Source organism: Lolium perenne, chromosome 3, assembly GCF_019359855.2.
Source record: "Lolium perenne isolate Kyuss_39 chromosome 3, Kyuss_2.0, whole genome shotgun sequence".
Taxonomy (NCBI): domain Eukaryota; kingdom Viridiplantae; phylum Streptophyta; class Magnoliopsida; order Poales; family Poaceae; genus Lolium; species Lolium perenne.
Window position 1 is genome coordinate 52,027,162 of NC_067246.2, and position 22,376 is coordinate 52,049,537.

Genomic DNA, 22,376 nt, shown 5'->3' on the forward strand with positions numbered 1-22,376 from the left:
TTTGGGAACGACTGAGTCCATCAGGGCACCACCTTGGCCGGTGGTACTTATCTTCTTCTTCTTCATCGTCGTCTTCCAACTCCTCGAGATCTTCCACCCGAGAGGACTCATCTTGCTTGTTCCGAGATGGGAGAGGTCCTAGACGTTTGAACACTGACACGTCTCCTGTGCTCTTCTTTTTCTGTCTACATTCTGGGCAGTTGCCGATTGTAGGCAATCGGCTCATTCCTGAATCCCAGCAGTGTTTGAAGAAGGGACAGTCCCAGTGCTTGTCCACGTCGTCTTGCTCTCTTGACTTGTTCTTGGCATGGCGCTCATATCTCTCCTCGTCTCGATCATGCCGACGATGTCTCCTGGCGTCCCTGCTAGCCAGATGATCTCTATCGTCGTCGTCACTGTATCGTCGGCGTTGGTCGTACTGACTCACATATTTGTTGAGGAGATGATCAGAGAGAGGTCGTTGATATCGCACATTCTTCACTTCTCCCTCTGTGATGTAGCGCTTGCCATCGTGTCGGAGCCGATCGCGCGGAACGGCTTCCTCCTTGTCCTTGCTACGAGAGCGGCTGCCCTCGTCTCTGTCCTTACCAGAGTGGTGCCCAGGCCCTACCATGTTAATGCTGAACGAGAAACCTGGCTGGCACCTCCCAGGGTAAGTGCGCTCCACCATGTTAACGGCGGGGAAGGGGTGCGTGTCGACTTTCATGGCATACTGGCTAAAGATTAGACGCCCTTGTTCTATCGCCATTTGGATCTGCTGACGCCACACCCTGCAGTCGTTGGTGGTATGGGTGAACGTGTTATGCCATTTGCAGTATGGCTTTCCGCTCAACTCCTGTGCCGTGGGGGTTTTGAGGCCTTCGGGTAACTTTAGCTGCTTCTCCTTGAGTAAGAGGTCGAAAATTTGCTCAGCTTTGGTCACGTCGAAGTCAAACCCTCTTGGAGGACCTTGTGGCTTAACCCACTTACAGGACACGGGGCTTGCCCCCCGAGTCCATTCAGCCACTGCTACCTCTTGATCTCCCGTAGAGCCTTCATCTTCATCTGCCTCAACCAGGACTACCGCACGCTTGAATTTGTCCTGGTACAACTCTGGGTGGCGCTGTTCATATAATGACAGTTTCTGAACCATGTGCGCCAGTGAAGGGTAATCTGCTTGGGAAGCCATGTCCTTGATCGACGATGCGAGACCCACCACCGCCAACTCGACTGCTTCGTTTTCAGTCAAACGAGCCGAATAGCATCGGTTCCTGATGGCCCTGAAGCGCTGGATGTATTCTGACACTGTTTCTCCGCGCTTCTGCCGTACTTGTGCTAGATCGGCAATGCCAGCCTCGGAAGCCTCTGAGTGATACTGCATGTGGAACTGCTCTTCCATCTGCTTCCAAGTCCGGATTGAATCTGGTGGCAGCGTGGTGTACCACCCGAAAGCCGATCCTGTGAGGGACTACGCGAAGAACCTCACACGTAGTTCATCTGATGCTGAGATCGTGCCCAGCTGCGCCAAATATTGGCTCACATGCTCGATTGAACTGGAGCCATCTGACCCACTAAACTTGGAGAATTCAGGGAGCCGATATTTGGGTGGTAGTGGGATCAAATCGTACTCGTTGGGGTACGGCTTGGAATAGCCGATTGCCCTCCTTTTTGGCACCATGCCGAACTTGTCTCTCAAGATTGTACTGATCTGATCCGCGGTGCTGGCTGCAGGAGTCGAGCTCTGAAGATTCGCTGGAGTGGCGTACTTAGCCAGCCACGCTTGCTTCTCAAGCTCTGAGCTAGCTGCAGGAGTTGAGCTTTGGAGGTTTGTTGGAGTGGCATACTTAGCTAGCCACGTCTGCTTCTCACGATCTGAGCCAGCTGCAGGAGTTGAGCTCTGGAGGTTCGTCGGAGTGGCATACTTAGCTAGCCACGTCTGCTTCTCAAGATCTGATCCAGAAGCTCCTCCTGCTGTTCCAGAAGTCCCTGCTGTTGTAGTCTGGTTCGTGAGTGCTCAGTTACTGCAGTCTGGCACGTATGTGCACGTGTACCCGTGAGGGATCTCCTTAGGCGTCTCATACAAGAACTGGTAATCACTAGGGTCACCACCGATCTTGTGGACGACGAATGCGGTGAGCTCGGCACTTCTGGTGCTGCCAACGCGAACGGCAGCGGCGGTCGGGACTGGAGTGGTATCTCTCCTTGGTGAGTCCCTAGAGCAGGTCCTGACGGAGAGTACTGATGCCTCATGATTTCCTGGATCACCCGAAGGGCGACACACTCCAAAGTGTTCACCAGGTTCTCAGAATGGCGGTGTAGCGAATGCGCTACCATGAAATTAATCTCCTGACGCAGAGACCTGGTGCGTTCTTCTGAAGGGGTAGACAGGTCCACTCCATCGAGCGCGCCTTCAGGCGAGAACCCTTTCCACCTGATGCCGTGTGAGCGGGTCCTCTGGAAAGAGCCGATGAGGTCGGCTTCGAGGATAGCTTTGACCTCGTCATACTTCTTCTTGAGCTCCTCAGTCAGATCCTCGTACGTGACTGGAGTGCCTTCTGCCATCTCAGATGTAGATGGCGATGCAGTTGACGTCGAAGACTGTCCCACCGGACGTGCCAGAATGTGTTGGCGTCCGAAACCCACCGGCGAGCAACGGCTGGCAACACGAAGAGCCGGGAACAACCTAGAGCTGCGGCTGGCCCTGGTCCCTCCGAGCGACGGCCCGCAAAGCTCCTGGTACACACGTCCCGATGCTGGTGCAAGGGCGTGCCACCTGACCTATACCTGGTCAGGAAGGTGATGGATTTGCTTCGCTTAGTTTCCTGCATGGCATACACGTAAACATTAAATACGAGCCTCGATCGGCTCTCAGGTTGTCCTGTGAATCGGCTCAAGGAGCCGATCCACCCATGGTTCGTATGAGGTCTACGATCATGGTGGTCCTGCTTGATCAATATAAAGCTAAAACGACCTACGACGATTTAGGGTTTTCACCACATAATCGGAACGTCCTACGCGTGATTGAGCCTGGCAGCCACGCACGGTGATAATAAACCAACCCTAGACAAAGCCTAAAAACCAACACGAAGTTGATCCCCGGAACGTCTTGTCTAGGGCTAGCAAACTATACCCTACGTGCTACTGGATCCTTCAACCCGTTTGCAAGGCCTAACTATGCAGATATTAAACTAATCCTTGAAGAACAAGGAGCAATTATAACAGATCGGATCTACTAAACATGGATCAAGCAAGGTGCCGCCCCTACGCCTAAGATAGGTGTAAGGGCGGCTAGACGTTTAAGGGTTGCATGGACAAAAGCATGTATCGCGGTAAAACAATGCTAACCCTAACACATCTACGATAACTACGTTGCTCGCCATCAACAAGGCTTCAGCACGAGCAACGCATGAACGACGAATAAACGTATACTGCCTAGATCGCAAGATAGCAGCATGATGCTTACCCGGAAGAAACCCTCGAAACAAAGGGGTTGGCGATGCGCCTAGATTGGTTTGTGATGAACGTGATTGTTGTTTTTCTCAATAACCCTAGATACATATTTATAGTCCGTAGACTTTGTAACGTGGGAATAATCCCAACCGTGCACGAGCTAAACTCTAACTAACCGACACGTATCCTACTATGCTTACAGATACAAGGGCAAATTAGCCCAAACTTCGTGTACAAGGCCGCTTCATGTATATCTTCCATGTATATTCTTTAAGCCCATCTTAATTACGGCCCATCTCTGATCCGGTCAAATTCTGGTGATAACAGATAGATCTACGATTTTGTTAAGCTTTGAGTGGTTTTTATCCAGAATTACCTCATCATATGGCCAAGTTACTAGGATTTAACTATACTGTGGAATGTAAGAGAGACAAAGAAATCAGAGTTGCAGATGCCCTCTCGATAGTAAAACTGAAGCTTCTCTGTTTGCGTCGTTGCTGGCCTTCCTGGCGCTCTGTATGTCTAGCCGTGTTGCGGTTGATGTAAAGGTTTTCGCCCGATTTTCCTCCAATAAACTGAGCAGTTCAGAGTTCTCCTGCTATCATTAAAAAAATAGCCATCTTGGATAACTGAAGTAGTACAACGTTATGAAACAGATGACAAATGCAAATCCCTCCTTGCAAAACAGGCACTTGACCCAAATAGTAAACCAACTTACACACTCAGGCATGGAATACTAAGATGCAACACCAGAATAGTTACCTTTTTTGCAGATCCAGCAATTAAAACCAAACCCATACCAACATTTCACTCCTTTGAGCTAGGTGGACACTCAGGTGAAAGGGCTACATACCAAAGATTGCATCTTATTTTCTATTGGCCATCTATGAGGCAGGAAATGGCACAGTTCAGCCAATATGCCAAATATATAAACCAGAACACATCAATTGATGCGGGAAAATCCAACCCTTACCAATTCATGACATGGCTTGGACTCATACTAGCATGGACCTAGTTTTTTTTTCAAGAACATGCAAAAGGCTTGCATGTCTTCCATGTTAAGATAGAAAGAGAGTTGATTACAAGATTATGGTCCTAAGACCGATCACATGCGATCAGGTCTCACTCCACTGACGGCATAGAGATCTAGCTATCTCCTGATAACCCACACAACCCCGCTTTCTTCCGCTGCTCGAATTCTTCAGAAATCATTCGGAAAACCTCCCCAGGCAGCATTGCAAACTTGTAAAAAACTCGGTTGTTCCTCTCCAGCCACAGTCGCCTAGCCACGAGAATTACGAGCGCGTTCAGGTCTTGCCGGAGCGAGGGAGGGCACTCTCCCCCATAGAGCTCCACCACGAATTGAAATCCGCCGACGCCTCCGTAGTTAGGCGGTGAAGCATGTACTTCAGGAGCAGGGTCTACCAAATCTCGCGTGAGAAGGAACACTGCCGTCTCCGGCTCTTGGCAGCAGAGGGCACGAGCACTTGGGTGTTGCAAGCCTCTTCACTGGAGCCTATCAGTCGTCCACAATCTGCATTGCATGGAGAATCAGAGGTGCAATTTGTGAACCAGCGGGGCTCCAGCCTTCCAAAGATTCACAAAGTATGCAAACTTTATTGCCCTGGAGCATCTAATTACAGTCAAGATTGTGGCAAAATCATTTACTGACAATATATTCAAACTGCACTGCATCCCCTTGGCGATTGTCACAAACATGGGCACAATATTTACAATCCATTTATGTCAAGATCTTTCCAAGGCACTAGGAATTAAGCTACACATGAGTACACATCCTACCACCCTTTACCCTTAGACAGATGGCCAAAGTGAGAGGGTGAATAAATGTTTGGAAACCTATCTACAATGCATGTCCTTAAAAAATCCGAGAAAGTGGCATTCTTGGGACGCTGCCCATGTGAGCTCAAAAACAACGCCGGCCCCTAAATCTCTATCAGGACTGCTATAGAGACCGTCCGTGAAGATGCTCTAAATAACAGAACCATGCCGGGACGCGCTGGTGGTTTCTCGTAGATGGTCAGTTGCTTCACCGCCTTCATGCATGTCAATGTCTGGACGCCGTACGATCACGCTGTCCACTCAGGCCCACTGAATCGAGTTGTCCTCGTTAGCTCCCTCTTTGATCGTCGCAATTGATCTCGTTGATCCGCTGATCCGCTCTTGAGAATCTCCAGCTCTTGTTTCTTCCGTGCTTGAGCGGTATAGGCAATAGGTGGGTCCATGACATGATCCCTCTTGACACCTCGTATTGGATGGTCACTGCGATTGGGTGGGCACGTAGAGCACCGCTCGAACAATTGTTTGCATCGCAAAGCATGTATCAAGCCGTGCTCAAATTGGTCTTGCTCTTTGTCTTCTCTGATAACGGTAACCGCCATAGAAGTTACACCGCTGCTTGGTTGGTAAAGGGGCCACAGGAAGCTGGATCCGGTGGTCCCATTCTGAGAAACCACCAGCCTGCTTCTTCTTCTTCCGTTGGTCGTCCTTGGTAGTGTTGTACTTGTAGAGACAGTCACCTAGTCTATAGCAAAGCATCCCGTCACGGGCATCATGCCAGGGGCTCCTCTTCCGTAGATGACTTTTGCGAATGTCATCATCATCCACATAGAAGGTGTAGCATAGTTCCCACCTGACATGTAACATCCCGTCGTTCGTCCATGGCGGCATGACCCAGAAGTGGAGAAGATGCTGGCCAATAAAGTGTACGGCAACGTACAACCGCCCCCACATCTCAAAGAGATGCACCTCTGCCTCGACCTCCCTTGTGAACTCCTCCAGCAGGGGGAGGCGGTAGGTGTAGTGCGCCTCGCTCGCCACGTCGATCACCAGCATCATGTGAGGCACCTCGCGATCCCGGTGTTCCGTCAGCACATAGAGCTTGCCATCCACGAGGGCAGGTGGCGGGGAATAGTGGTCGTATAGTGCGCGATTCAAGAACATTTGTGGGTGCTGCCGCCATGATCCGGCATCGTCGCCCAAGGTGTACACATCCAAATAGCTGTACAATGTCTCCTCCCAATATACAGGTTTCTCGGAGGCGAGGCGGAATACCTTGTACTGCCGGGTGGACGGGCTGAACCCCATGGCGTACGTTTCGCAGAAGGTGATCTTGATCTTGGGTGGCGCTGGAATTTTCAGCTTCTCGCCGGTGATAGGGTTACACACGAACACCTGCCATTTTCCATCATCTGATGTGAGGAGGAGGAAGCCGTTGCAGGCGCTGGCACAGTGGTAATCGGGAGCCAAGTCAGTGACCCGGCAGATGGGCTTCGCCGATGAGGCACTAAGGACGACCATGTCAAGCCCAATGCCGCGCCCGCGTATCTCCGTGACGGCCAACGCCTCGGCACCAGAGCCGGAGACGACATGGGCGGCTTGGACATGCTGGTCGACGAAGGAGGCGTCCGTCAGGATGCTGTGCCATTGCCTGCAGACGCAGCGGCATCGCCCGACGTCCCACGTCCGCAGCTTCAACAATATCTCACGCACAATCTCCTTTGCAATTGACTCCATGGTCCTGTCGCGGAACGAACACGACGACCCTCGTGGCATATTTATAACTACCTAGCCTGGAGAGCAAAGTCCTGAATTTATTTCCGAGTTGGACGAGGAGACCTTAATTGAGTAACCCTCTATAGCGTTGGACCGAACCCGAGTCGATTTCAGCATAATTAAGAAATTGATTTGCACATTCTGTCGTAGCATCAAGAAATCGATTTCAGTCCTCAAATTCCATTTCCCCCCTTTGTTGCCTGCAGGGGCTAGGTAGCAACGAGACATCTTAGTATCAACTAGCTAGGACGTGGCATGATTTGCACATTCTGTCGTTGCAACGTCGATCGAAATTGATCCCAAACTCAAGTTCCAAATATCTCTACGGGTTTACTGGAAATCTCGAAAATCAATCCAAGAGCTTTAGAGGTTGCGCCACATAATTGTCTTACCGTGCAGCACCACACAACCTCTCTCAGATTCTCACACACAGTTTAAGGCAATTTAAATTTTAAAATGCTACGCGTATGCCACAGCTTCCCAGGAAGATATATATATAAGCTTAGTTCATTCTCAAGGTTTCTCACCCGTCGTTAGCGTTGGCCATAGATGCAGAGGTGAGGGGGTCATTTCGCTGCTAGAGGAACCGAGGAAGCACTACTTGATTGCATGGGCCTCGGCTGGAGGCAGGCCTGTTAATTGTTTTGTTAAGTCAGGTGAGTGTATACGGTGTAGTAAATTTATCTTCCAATTCTAAGGCACATAAGATTACATCCAGTCACGTACTCCCAGGCCCTCTTAACAAAGAAAAAAACATCTTGTCAACTAGCCAGCACTTATCACCAAACAGTATTGCCATATATTGTCACGAAAACATTGTTGTTATTCCACCTGATCCTCCTGTTTGAGAAAAAAAAAATCCACACCCTGCTACTTGAAAAAAAATCCTAGTCCTTCTAATTGGAAAAAAAATTCTGGCCTCCCCAATGTCTGGATCCTACCTCCACCGCTGCTTCGGCCAGAGTTGAAGGACCTCCCAGATGGTCGGCTGCCAGGAGGTTGACAGACCACTAGATCGTGGCCTTGGAGTATCCCACCGTAGGTACTCGAACAACTTGCCGCATCCAGCTGCTAGCCTCTTTTACGTCTTATTTACTTTTCTCGTATTCCCACCTCCAGGTTGTTTGGGGAATGAGGATGAAAGCGGTTTGGTGTTCACCTAGCCCCTCAAATCCTTTCAAATACTCTTCCAAAAAATATAATAGTATGATGAGGGTTCCCTGCATATCGATCAGGCTAGAACAGCACCATCGTTGCCGACGTGTACGTGTTCCCGTCGTATGGTACGTAAATACGCCAAGGCACACATGTTGGGTTGCTCCGTGCGACCGTGCCGTACCCACTGGTGGACGAGGAAGGTGCATCAGACATGGACAAAAAACGTACGGACCCATGCACGTGCGCGCGCGTCGATGGCTCGCAACCTGGTGTGATCGGATCCAGACCCTTGCTCCACCACACCCACGCGGATTGCCAGCACATGCGCGCGTTCGTGAATTTTTGTTTGGTTGGCCCCTGGCACACATGTCGAGGCGTAAGCTGGACGCACTCACGGTTACATCTCACGTTCCCGATTACACGAACACGATGAACCTAGCTAGTAGAGTAATACTGTACGTACGTGTACAGGCAATCAGGGAGTAACAAGTGATCTTCCAAGATCGTCGGTTCAAGTGCCAAAACACAACTCAGAACCAAAAAAAACCCAGCCCCCAGTGTGTTGCACCCTAGGGCGACACTACGCGCCGCCACAGCTCCCTGCTGCTGCTGCCACCGGCACTCGCCGCGGTGGCCGGCCCAGCCTCCGAAGGTGGTCTGTGGTGGTGGTTGCCAGGGATATGGCCGGCATGGTTGCTAGGGCAGTGTTGGCCGGCGCGACATCGTGTAGTGATCAGGGCGGCACCCCTGGTTGGGGAGGTGGCAGAGGTCCTCTCCCACCGGCGCCATGACCGGCGGTGGAGGTGCAGGGCAGAGGCGGGTGGTGGTGGAAACCCTATATCTCGATATGAGTGTCTTTCATGGCATATGTGTTTAGTTCCATGGTGAAGTCAGTCACGGAGAATATCATGGAAGGCGAGATCTATGGACTAGTAATGGTGGTTCGAGTCCTGGTGGAGCTTTTGGGTTGGTGATTTATGAGTTGGAGCTGTGGCATCGACAAGTGGGGGCGAAAGCACATGACAAATTCAGAGTCTAAACTTGCAGGGTGAAAACCCAAGGTATAGCCATAATTGGTTGTGTCTGGCATAATCTTGTTGAGGGCATTGTTTTGGGAGTGCGGTTGTTTTCCTAGGTGAAACCTATGATCTATGGCCAGCAACGACGTTGCTTGTGCACTGTTCTTTTCTTGGAAGCGTCTCTTTTGGAGATGACGGATTAATAGTGCTATCCTAGTGGTGTTTGGCCCGCTGCTACAACGAATAAATCATTGTAGCGAGACTTTTCTTTACGTAATTTTTTCTTTTTTAGTTGTGTGCAGTATTGCCATTAGAGCACTGCGTTGTTAATGCAATTGGTATCGGATCCATAATATTAATATATAAATTTTTTTTATCGAAAAACGTATCTGCAAAATCAAACCGCCCAACGAGCAGATATCGTGATATGGGCGGAGCTGATATCTTGGTTGTCCAAATGCCTCCGTCCCAGCATCAACCCTCAAGTGACCAGCTCAATTACGTGGTGAGCTGGGCTGCTGGGACATGTAGCTTATTCCACAAACACAAGGTACGGGCGTACGGCGGTAGCAAAACGACGGTTCAAGTACAATTATCCGGCCCTGACACTTAATCGAGCTTTGCTTATGTCTATCAATATAATGTAGCTAGTTGATGGAACCTTCCACGGTGGTACGCAGGGATCGATGCTAGACTAGGTCTCGGTTTCTCTAAAACGACGCCTCAAAGGTAATTGTGCATAACCATGTCGTCGTCCTATCTAGCCACGAAAGTTAGAACATAGATTTTCACCCGGAACAGTCCGATCTTCAGAATGACACAACTATAGAACCAGCATTGGCAGGTACAACCAATGAAGGTGAAGGGTAGACTTAAGATTTTCACAAACATAGACATGGAGCTTAAAAAGCACCACCAAGCTAGAACGAAGTCATCCCCTGTCGCCGCCCCCCACTTGCCGAGCTGCTGCAATTCACCAATCGTCCATCTCACATTCATCATGTGCACGGTTTTGCAACCATATGCACACAATGATTAGCGGATCATCATCTTCTTTCCATCCACTGCGACTACTCTCTAGCACAACCACCGCCGGAAGGCGATCTCGACTCAACATGAGCATGTGAGATAAAACCTTTGGAGCCTAACCGATCTTCAAGCACGACCGCCTTAACTCCCCACGTCAACACCTTGAAATCGGGCCAAGAGGTGCCGATATTTCCAAGATGGCGACAATACCACACACCCGGGAACACAACCCTTCTATGGCGCCAGCGATGCATCCACAACCAGGGTGCACCTCGTGGCAGATCAGGATGCATGAGGTGGCGTCCTTGGGCAGCACGAGCATACCAAGGTCTTGCAACGATGCTACAAGGCCTGACAGGCTGACGCATCCACACCAAGAACCACGAGGTCCGACAGGGATGACATGCCTAGTTGATATTGGATGGGATCGTTGATGCGATCTAGGGTCACCAGACGGGTCATCAGATGGGGAAGGAGAGGCAACAAGCGCCACCGTTCTCGCCCGTTGTCGCGCTCACCAGCCTCGTCGCCGTCTTCCACCATTCCTCTGCCCTATCAACTGACGTTATTCAAACCCGAACTGCGGCTCCCTACGCCTCACACCACCTAAGCGATTACCCGAGGCCCAACCGAATGATGTATAAGGACGTGCGCGTTGCCAGCCACGGACAGCCTCGAGCACCGATCACGGCACCCCCTTCCGATCGATGCAGACGCCAATACCTAGCAAGGAGGGATACCACCCATCTTCCTTGCTCCGCCACTTGAGTACGGTCGAGTTCCCCCTCCCATTTGCGAGTAGGGTCTGTCGCCCCTGCGGCCGGAGCCAACAACAGTGCCGGAGGGGAGGGACGTGAGGAAGGACCCGGTGACGCTAGGGTTGGGTTTCCTCCCCCGGGTCACCTTAGAGGGGAAGACACGGGGATGCTCAACGGGACGGCCGAAATACGTGATGTAACTTTTGCGTCATGGATCGAACAACCAAACGAACAAACAATTAACAAAAGCAACTGAATACTATATAATAATCATGCCTAACTAAACTCCCATATCTAATTGTGGATTCATACTAGCTTGCAGCACTCATGCAGTCATGCTGCGACCATGCACTCATGAGACGAGCCATGCATGTATACAGCCAAGAGGTCCAGCAAGGCAGCATGGCTGTACGTGCACATCAGTGTGCTGTTCCATTATTGAGACCAATGGATCGGTCGATCGAGGGGAAATATAAATAAAAACATAAGCTCAATTTCTAGCTCAAAAATACTAATCATGGAACATGGGGGGCTAGCTGCTCTTCCCTGACGCACTGATTAATTAGTTAGATGTTAGATGCGTGAGTACTGGTTAAGAATCTAGATAAGGCCAGGACGACACACGCTCACACACACATGAGTGATCGATCTTGATTAGGGGCTCGGTCGCTAGATTTAATACTCTGGCACCTCACCAAACGGTGACCATTATTCTTCTCGGCCACCTTGTCGAGACCTCTCCTTATATGCGTCCTCGATCGTCACATCACGCCACGAACAGAGATATCTTCTACAGGGAGTTAACAAGAAGAAGCGCCTAGGCAGGCAGCAACTCTGAGCTGAGTCAATGGGGAACAGCCTGAGGTGCTGCCTGGCGTGCATGCTGCCCTGCGGCGCGCTGGACCTGGTACAGATCGTGCACCTGAGCGGCCGCGTCGACGAGTACGGCAGGGCCGTGTCCGCCGGCGAGGTCCTGGCGGCACACCCGGACCACGTGCTCAGCAGGCCCTGCGCGTCCACGAGGCAGCAGGGGGTGCCGCGGATCGTGATCATCGTGTCGCCGGAGGCCGAGCTCGAGCGCGGCGAGATCTACTTCCTCATCCCGGCGGCATCCGTGCCTGCCGATGCCAAGAAGAAGACGAAGAGGACGAGTGCCGGCTCGGCTGAGGAGGAACGGAGACGACACCGGCAGCACGTCCGCAGCAAATCGGAAGGCAGCGCGGCCGCGGACGCAGACGTCGAGGGTCGGTTGGGATTGAGGTCGCCGGAGACGAACAGGAAGGAGCAGCACCGCCGGCGCATGAGCACCGGTAGCCACGCCGCGTCGTGGCACCCGCACCTCTCACGCATCGCTGAGGACCCAGCTTCATCGATCGAGCTCTAGCTCCCTGTCGTGCCGGTGCCCGTACACGCACGGCCGGTGTCTTTTTGCATGTATGATGTCAATTACTCAATTTCCTCCTATCTTATTCTGTGATCTCCCGGTAAATATTCTTCTTCCGTGTCTCACATTTTTTTGTTTTGTTTTATCTTTCCCCAAGTGTACATTTGATTCAAGTGTAATGCTTGTGTAAACTGGGCGCAACGCTGTGAGTCTGTGACTGTGACTTATTTCTTTTTGAATTTTGAATTTTGTGGCTTGTGATTTCTCGCCCGTTTAGCAGCGAAAATGGGAGCGCAGGGCAGGAAAATGCCTCGTACCAAATTGTGTTTGTCTAGATTCCAATTCCGCTTAATTTTGATAATTTGAATTGCTTCGTCTTTTCCACATCATGCATAAATGTTGAATTTTTTGTTGTAGTTGTAAGTGTTGTATCTGTTGTTTCTTTTAGATCTTTGCTTTTTCTCGGATACGACTTGAAGTTTATGTGAGGGATGTTAAGTTCTCCTGTTTTAGCTTCACAACATTTTGCGAGGCAAGCATCCCCTTGCTACCTATTTTGATGCCTTTGCCTCTCTTATTCTAGCCTGGGTATTACCATGTTGTATAGTCTAGCTTCCTATCCTCTTAGATATCATGCAGCCATGATATAGCCTTTACCTTCCACATCCTACTAAACATATTTATTGTTTACTTTGTCGGTCTTGCAAGTCGTAGTTGCATGTTTGGCCTTGTTTGTTCCCGAGTCTTGTTATCTTCATTAGATTTTACGGAACGCATCACTTGTTCTACCTGAAAAAGATAAGTTGTTGGAGATGATCATGATTTCATTTCATGTTTCTCCACTAAATTTGCTTTTGGAATAATAACTTATAAGAAGCATCCATAGGTAAACCGCCGCAAAATCTTATCTGCGCTCACTTGTGGCCCCTATGACCTCAGTTCTTGTTATATGTTCTATGCTAAGGGCACGAACCACACGTGAGTATGTTTATGCATCTCCTCTCGGCCACTCCTTGAATGTACGGCCTCATCCAGAGGCCGGACCTACTTTGGGGCTTTCAATCGTTCTCCTTGCCTGTGTGCATATTTTCGTATGTTATGATCATACTTGTTATTATTGACGAAGTGGAGTTGCCATGTACTTTTTGTGTCTTATATAACCTTGCCAGGTGTTTTTTTTTCAATTACAACACCGTGTAGAATAGCGTGCTAAGAGACAACACCTTGTGAAAAGGGGCTTGGAAAAACTGAATTCGGTTCAAACAATGCTAGCACAGCATAAAGCTTTTGTGTTCTAAAATATGCAGTATACTGCCCGTGTCATGAAATTCCATGGTTTCTCTCCACGCATCACATACTCGAACGAGAGACCAACTGACCCATAATCGTCAAAACCCTCCTGCTGATCGAGGGGAGAAAATTACAAAAACAACCATCACAATTCATGACATTGTGAAAAAACCACCGGTTTTTCAAAAAAATTCGCAAATATCCACCAATATTGGTTGACAATCGTGTCAACCAACAATGATCGGCTGAATTATCCATGCTAATAGTCTTTATAACCGGTCAGGTACATTGTTATTGCTCATGTGGCACTAGATGAGGGTTAAAGGCCACTGTTAGATAGTACTCCTTTCTTATTTATTTTCATTTTTTCAATCTTTTATTTACACCCTGCCCATCGCATCTTGTCGCGCGGGGGGAGATGTGTGACCGTGGTCGGCCATGGTGGCGTTGCACGGGAGCTGGGAAAGTGTAGGAGAGTCATCCGGAGCTAGATGGATTCATGGATCCACCTGCGAGGCCAAGCGTGAACCCAGGTTAGGTCGTCGGCTCTCCCAACCCACCCCACCGGATATTGTACCCCACATCGCCGACTACCGTACAACCACCTTGTCGTTGGCCACCGCAAAAGGTCAAGCTAGACGTGGCACTGCTTTCCTTCGATGCATGGAGTGGGAGGCCCACCGCTATTAAGATCAAGGAGGGGTGTGGATCGATGTCCGCTTCTCCGTTGTCTCGTGGTCCAACCGACGTGGCGTGCGATGATGGTTGACTAGGCTGCAAGCTAGCAACACGCTGGAGGTGGTTGGGAAAGATGCTGGAGCTCGAGGTGGCATCGTCTGGGGGAATACGAACTTCCGGTGCCGAGAAAGGATGTGCGCCTCGAGTTGACCGTGGATAGATATTGTGCGGGTATTAATGGGGTGGGGACCGTGGGTTGCGGGGTCGTTGGGGGCAGCCGGGTCCTCCATGCACTCTAGCATGGAGGCGGTGATCGGAGGCGCCGTCGGTGGAATCCTTGCTCTGGGAGGTTGCGCCAGTGAGGTGGGGAGGCGGAGGAGATTTGAGGTGGTTGGTGGAGGAAGACTAGGACAAGTTGCCCCCCCCCCCCCCAAACAATTACAAGAAGGTCCCACGTCTAATAGTTTGTTCACCTCTATTTTAACAGCCAGCTAAACGGTGTCAACATTTTGTGCCACCTCATCAGTCATAGCGGGTCCCACTAGTAAGAAACTGTGTTAGCATGTATTTACTGACAAATCAGCGTTTTTATCACGCTATCAAGCAATACTAGTGGCTAGTTATGAAAATTTTGAAAACTATTGGATTTTTTGTCACTACTTCGTGAATTGTGGTGGTTTTTGCAATTATCTCGATCGAGGGCGATGCAGGTACTAAGAGTGTGTTTGATTTTGGAATGAGGTGGAATGGAATGGAACCGTTCCATACCTAGAAGCAATTCAGTGTTTGGTTAGGCAGGAGAATGGAACCAACTATGTTCCCTAAAAAGGAATATCCCCCTATATTCGGAACCAACACGTTCCACCGAATCGGTCGAATGGGGTGGAACAGCTCGTTAATTACTATTGTCAAAGGAAAGAAACAATACATTCTCTTCTCGTCCCTCCCAACTAGGGGCGCGGCGGTGGCCGGTGCAGCGGGCGCGACGGCTGCGGCTAGAGCTAGGCGTGGCGGCGGCGCAAGCCAGGTGCGGCGACGGCGGCCGGTGCAGTGGGTGCGACGGCTGCAGCTGGAGCCTGGCGCGGCGGTGATGGCTGGTGCAGCAGGCGTGGCGGCGGCGCAAGCCAGACGTTGCGGGGTCCCAAGGAGGCGATGGCGCGAGCCAGGTGCGGCGGGTCCTAGGGAGGCGGCGGCGCGAGCCAGGCGCGGCAGGGTCCCTAGGGTGGAGGCAGCGTGACCCAGGCCCGCTGCGGGAAGCTCGGCGGCGGCTATATTGACTCGCTGCAGTCTAATTTTTCTCTCAGTCCATAGCCATTTCTTTGATGTTTCCTAATCAACTCCTATTTAGGATGAATACTTAGGTTTAGGCTCAAAAAACCAAGTTTGCTTACGAATATATGACATTTCATTCTACTCCTCAATCCCGCAACCAAACAAAATAGGAAAACGCTGTAGAACCCCCGGGGGATTTCGCGCTTCGCTTCCTCCGGCTCGTAAGCGTGACGCGTGGCGCTCCGCGTGGTCAACAGCGACAGGTTCCACCCCGCACCTTATCTTCTTCCTTGCACCATATCTTCCACCATCATCTCTGTTTCTCTATTCTCTCGCCCGGTTAGATCCCACCGCCATCCAGCGCTACCTCACACTCAAACGCCATGCGCCGCCGCTGTCCCGGATCGTGCGCTGCTCCGCCAGCCATACACGACCACCCTACAGGTCATCCTCCGTCTCTTAGAATACCGGGGAACCCTTGATGGATCCCCTTTCTCTCTCTCCTATCCGGGATCCCCTTTTCCCTCTGCTAATCCCTTGTCGTGGCTGCTGCAAAGTGGCCTGCGTTGGTGATGCGAGCTTCGTGGTGGAGCTGGTGCGGGCGACGGGCCGGAGGTGCTGCAAGGGAGAGGCAACGATGCTACCAATGGCGGCCGCGGGTGCTACCAATGGTAGCCGCCGGTGCTACCAAGCCACGGCCACCGGTGCTGCTGCAAGAGGGCATCAGCTTCGCTACGAGCGGGCACCGACGCTTCTGCAAGCCCCCATCGGCGTTGCTACTGCTACAAGCTATCGGCTGCGCTGCAAGCGCTCGGTGCCGCTGCTACAGTCCCCGGTGGCGCTTGCTACGAGCAGCATGGGCGGCTGCTACGAGAGGCGACAGCGCTTGTTACGAGCGGCATCGGCGGCTGCTACGAGCGGCGGAGGCGCTTGCTACAAGAGGCATCGGGCGGCTGCTACGAGTGGCAGCGGCTCCTGCGACGAGCGGCGATGGCGCTTTCTACGAGCTGCAGCAATGGTTGCTACAAACCGGCCGACGATGTTGCAAGGAAGCCGGTGGTGCTGCTACGTCCGGCCAGTGGCGGTGCTACGTCCGTTCGATGGATATGCTGCATCCGACCGCTGGCGGTGCTACCAAAGGCTGGCGGGCGATGCTACTACGGTGCTACCTGCGTGGTCTACGCCGGCGACGTCTCTCACCGGTGCTGGCCGACAAGGGTGGTTGGTATGGCCTGGGTGGTAGGAGTTGCAGGCATGTGCTTCAGTCCCATGTGCGTTTTTCTTCCGTGGACGGGAGTGCTTTGTGGAAACGATGGAGGGAAAACTAAGAAAACAATTATATTAATTGACACATGTCAAGCTGGGGAGGCGGAGGAGTCTGATCCCCGGGGACGCTCAGCACTCCCCAACAAAAAATAGAACCATTCCGTTCTACTTATTTGTTCCAACCAAAACACTAGAATCACTACACCATGGACCAAATATTAGGGCACACTTTGTGCCGGGAAAAGTCACGTGGCAGGGCAATCTAACTGCCGGCAAAAGATTTTCCCCGGCTGTTCAGCCTGCCCGCTAAAACACAGCCGGGAAAGAGTTGTGCCGGCTGTTTTTTGATTTACCGGCTGTTGCTTTGCCGCCCCAGTGGTATCTTTGCCGGCTGACAGTGTAGTCTGCCGTTAAAGAGATGTGCCGGCTGTTTAGTACTATTGCCGGCCCCAGATCGCCCCAAACGTGCATTCGTTTTACCGGCTGTTACTTTAATACTACTGGCTTTATTCGTGCCCTCATTTGTTGAGCATTGCAGGATTCAAGTGAAGATTGATAGAATTCAAGCAATTATTGCACAAAATGATCATTGACAAAATTCAACCAATTCTTCAAAATACATTGACTTGATTCATTATCTAGTACATGGTTCATATCCATCCAGGAGACCAGGACATACAAAGATCAGTTAAATTGAAAAACAATCCACCATCGACAATAGTTCTGAAGAGGTTACACACGTTTTTAAACTAGCAATCTTCATCGAAGTGAACGAAAGCATCCAGCAAGTCACTCTAAATCACATCAAGGCAGGTTATTGACCTTTTGCTGCAGCTCCTGAAAAATGAAAGTGAGGGATCAGAAACTCCCAAGTCCCAAAGAATTAATTCGATTTGAGTTGCTAAAATAAGATTGAATTGAACTGGAGTCAAATAAAGTACAAACATTTTGGCCATGGCCGGCCAGACCTGAAGCTAAACTAACCCAACACAATACCAGACCTAGTCCTCCTACAGCTAGCATTAGTAGTGCGTGTCCCAGTACACTCTCACAGTCATTCACTTCACATGTGGCCAACCCAACTAGCCAGCCATCCAGAGCAAGAAGCTACTCTACTGGTACGTGTCCATGTTTTTTGTTTTCACTAGTAATAGCATGCAGCTGCTGGTAGCCATGACAAGCCAACAAGAAATGGAACAGTGGCAAGACTATAAATATACAGATGCTCATTTTCAGAACTACAAGGGTTCAGTTTATTTGTATAGTTTAATGCAAGGAAAGTAATAAACATCAAGATATAAATATAAACATACAGGGCAATCTGTGAAATTAACAGTCATAGAATTATAGACTATGCAAGCAGGAAGATATAAATATAAAAACCAAGTCAAACAAATAAACTAGCAAGTACTGTTCTTCATAGCAGATATAAATATAAACGTTAGCACCTTACCCCTGTCATTCTTCTTGTGGAGGAGAGGCTTGCTTTGCCATGGATTTCTGCACCTCCATCTGCATATAAATTAAACTTTAGTAAGAAACTTGATTTAACCATTGTAGCAAAATAAAAAGGAACTACAGAAATATATGCCTACATGCTTATACAGCCATGCAATTGTTCTTCCTTGAGCATGTCCAATGGTAGTAACTTTCCCAACAGGACGAGGCAATATGGCATCTTTCTTCATTATATAGTCAACGACAACTTCACAACATTCAGCACCAAGCTCCCGCCCCCCCACTATCTTCTTCCGATCAGTTGACACTATGGTAGCTTTGGCAACAGGGATACTATGGTCTCTAAAAACATTGTATAGCATCACCTCCTTTCCTTGCTGAAATAAAGTGTGAAACACGGATGAGTGAGAACTTTGCACTCATATAAAGAATTCAGAAACAAAAGTAAGAAATAAAACCAAGACCTGATGATTTTTTTGTGTAATTGCTGCTCCCAGCTTCTTTTGCACCTGGACTCCATTCTGCTTTTGTAGTTTTTCGACTTCTTTCTTCTTACGCAGTAGTTCGGCTTCCTTCTTGTTTTGCAGTTGTTCAACCTCCTTCATTTGTAGGTCTTCAACCTCCTTCTCCTTCTTCTGCAGCTCTATTTGCTTCCTCCTTTCCTCAAGGATTTCTGCTTCCCTCTTCTGATGCTGGGCTGCTACTCTGTTTTGGAACACTGCTGATTCCTTCTTATTACGCAATAGTGCTGCTCTTGCTTTCATGCTTTCAAAGTTCTCAGTTGCTTCCCTGATCTCTCGATCTAAGCGTTCCTCCTCCTCATGAAATTGTTGGTCTTCATCCCAAGCAGCAGATTCTCCTACACTATCAAGATGGTCGAGATTGAGCATGCTATTGTTGTTTCCAGTATTGGACTGTGACACCATCATCCTCAGTTGGCTCACTTCTTCGATTAGCGCATCAATCTGGGATTTTTGGGATTTTGCATTATTTGTAATTTCATCTACTTGCTCTTTTAGAAGGTCATTCGCCCTCCAAGCTTTCTCAGCCTCTAGCTCAGCCATCTGCAGCTTTGTAGATTTCAGCCTTTGAGCTCCAAGCATGCCTATAGTACCAGCACTTGGTCCTAGGCCAACACACCGGACATAGCCATTCTTCTCTTTCCCAAGGACATGTGCCAAGACATCACCTTGTTGAATGGTTTTCTCCAAAAGTTCTGGATGATCATTAATTGCCTCCTCTATTTTGTTCTAGAATAATGAAGAAATATCAATGATGATATAGTGTACCATAGGAACTTCAAAAAATAAGCAATTCCTAGTGTTGTAGAAGAACTTACAATTACGCCGATTATTTCTTGAGTTTGAGGTTTTTTCTTGCTTTGGTGTGTTCTGATAAACACTTCATCTCTGCGAGGAGCATATCCATTCTCCTTGTGCTACACATCCATTATAATATAAAATTAGTAATCATTAATATGCAGATTGTGCTTAAGTATGTTAACAAAATAAGGCAATATACCATTTCGGCTGTAACACGAGCATGGCTCTTGCTTCCAGATGTATGCAACACTTTCTGCTTTTCTCGATTTTTCTTTCCTTGTTCACTCCGTTTCTATGAAAAAAGAAGTAAACTCTTAGTGCCTAGTTTTTGAATATGACAAGAACTGCAACACGTGTAATATGAGTTAGAACAGTACCATCGCTTGTTCAGTTTTCCAAAACTCGATAAGCCATTTGACATCAATAGGAGTTACTCTAGTATCCTTTTTGAAAAGATCATAGAGTTCCTCCTCGGTTCTTTCTTCTTTGTAAATCTTCTCTTTCAAATCTGCCTTGAAATCTTTCCATTTCTTGTGAGCACTTCCCATGACATAATCCTTCAACTTGTCATCCACAACATAGTATTTCTAGTTGCATAGAAGCATGTATTTGTATTAGTATGCTACTGTATCCACAACATAGTATTTCTGGTTGCATAAATGCATGTATTTGTATTAGTATGCTACTGTATCCACAACATATAATTTCTGGTTGCATAGAAGATCATACCTTCAATTCTATCATCAACCCATTCTTCTTTTCAACAGGTACTAGTCTCCAATCAGCATGTCCAAGAGGGATATGACTTTTTACATGTGTTGCTATGAAGTTGTTAAACTCTGAGGCATTTTTGCCATCTGGCTGTCCTTTTTCATTAAATGAAACTAGAACCGGTGGCTGGCCTGTTCTATCATAGACACGATGCATTCTAGTGCGCTTCCGGCCATTTCTTTTCTTGTTTTGATCATCCAAACCATGCCCTAACACAAGAACAAATATTAGGCAGAGAAACTTGTCACTCCTAAAATAAACAGAAACTTGCTCACGCTATAACTGAAACTAACAGAAATGTACTGAAACAAAACCAGGCTAGCGGTATTGAGATACCTTGAACTTCTTGGTCAGCAACCATATTTTCACCATTGCCTTCATCTTCTTGGTCAGCAGCCATAATTTCACCATTTGAGCGAGGTCTGAGCACTCGGTCCGATTCTGGAATAGTTTCATCTAGGGATCTCTACAGATGACAACCACATAATGTCATAGCTAGTCTGCAAAACATGATGCAGGCAGTACTATTCTAAACATTTACCACCATTTAAGCGAGGTCATGAAAGTATACATCACCTTTTTCCTTGGTTTTTCTACAGGCTTGGATTGATGCGATGCAGTCCCCTTATCAACAAAATGGGGAAGGCTCTTGAGTCTCTCGAGGTTTTTTGCGATTTTTAGTTGACGCATACCATCATATGCAGCAGCCCTATCTTCTAGTTCGCTTTCCATTGTTTTTCCTACAAAAATACAAGAGAACATTAGTAAAATTATATATTCAATTTGGATCAGCAAAAGAAATAATTATACAAGTCTAAAGAAATAAGCACACACTTTGGTTTCTCCTTTGCACAAACAATTATGCCATCTACATCAGTCCTAGTTTGTGGTATATCTCTCAAGTTAATGTTGAGGCATACATTAGCATCAAGATTATGCTTTGTAGACTCAGGTCTCACTGGTTGCACAACATTTTCTTCTCCCACACCAAACATATCATACAGGTCTCGCTGGTTTGGTGGTTGTCTAACAGCCCACCAATCTGTAGCAACCGGGTCTTCCACATAGTACACTTGAGTTGCTTGGGAGGCCAAAATAAATGGCTCGTCACTCAACTTATCGCCTGTGTGGATTAGATGCTTGTGGTTCACATCTGTGATGCCAAATTTATCAACTTTTACCCACTTGTCTTCCACGCGGTTGTCAAACCAATCACATTTAAATAGCACCATATTTCCTCTGTGATTGTAATCTAACTCTAAAATTTGATTTATCACACCATAGTATATTCTTTTTTCATTCCCAGGTACTTGTGAAACTAAAGCCACTCCGCTGCTTTGGGTAGGCCTACCCTCATCATAAGACTTTGTATGGAAATTATAGCCATTAATTGTATAACTACCATACGACCTTGCCACCAATAAGGGTCCCTTGGCTAAAGTTTGAATCTCTTCAGAAACTTCTTCACCACTATCAACAAGTTGTGCCACAAACAGCTTAAACCACTCATGGAAAGTGTCATGATGAAGTTTTTCAATCTGTATGGCATTTCGATTACCACTTGAGGACAAATACTCTTTATGCTTGCTGTAGAAGTTAATAAGAAAATAAAGCTTATCATTCATTAATGCATGCATATTAGCAGCTAGAACTATAACAATGAAATGCTTGGAATAGCATACCTCAAGTATATATCTATGTGATCATAATTGAACAATATATATCTATGTGCTTGAAGCCATTCCTTGTGATCTAATGTCACGAGATGCTTTCCAGCCAAAAACCGACCATTGTTGTTGAAGAAAGGCATACTACAACACGTGGGCTCAATAACATCATTTCTGCCTTTTCTTTTAAACCTTGTTTCACATCCTTCTAAATAACGTGAGCAGAAAGTAAGGCACTCATCAAAAATGTAGCCCTCTGCAATTGACCCCTCGGGGTGGCTCATGGTGCGAACATATCCTTT

At 48.4% G+C, this 22,376-nt stretch overlaps 2 protein-coding genes across 2 annotated transcripts; one reads left to right on the plus strand and one right to left on the minus strand.

Moving 5' to 3' along the window:
• Positions 1–5,781: 5,781 nt before the first annotated feature.
• Positions 5,782–6,963, minus strand: LOC127339253 (F-box protein At3g07870-like). Its single transcript, XM_051365125.1, has one exon. The coding sequence runs from the start codon at positions 6,961–6,963 to the stop codon at positions 5,782–5,784; it is 1,182 nt and encodes a 393-aa protein (XP_051221085.1).
• A 4,651-nt stretch (positions 6,964–11,614) lies between these two features.
• On the plus strand, positions 11,615–12,616 carry LOC127341273 (uncharacterized). Its single transcript, XM_051367076.2, has one exon. It carries the CDS (start codon positions 11,814–11,816, stop codon positions 12,348–12,350), a length of 537 nt encoding a protein of 178 aa, XP_051223036.1. The 5' UTR covers positions 11,615–11,813; the 3' UTR covers positions 12,351–12,616.
• The last annotated feature ends 9,760 nt before the right edge of the window (positions 12,617–22,376 follow it).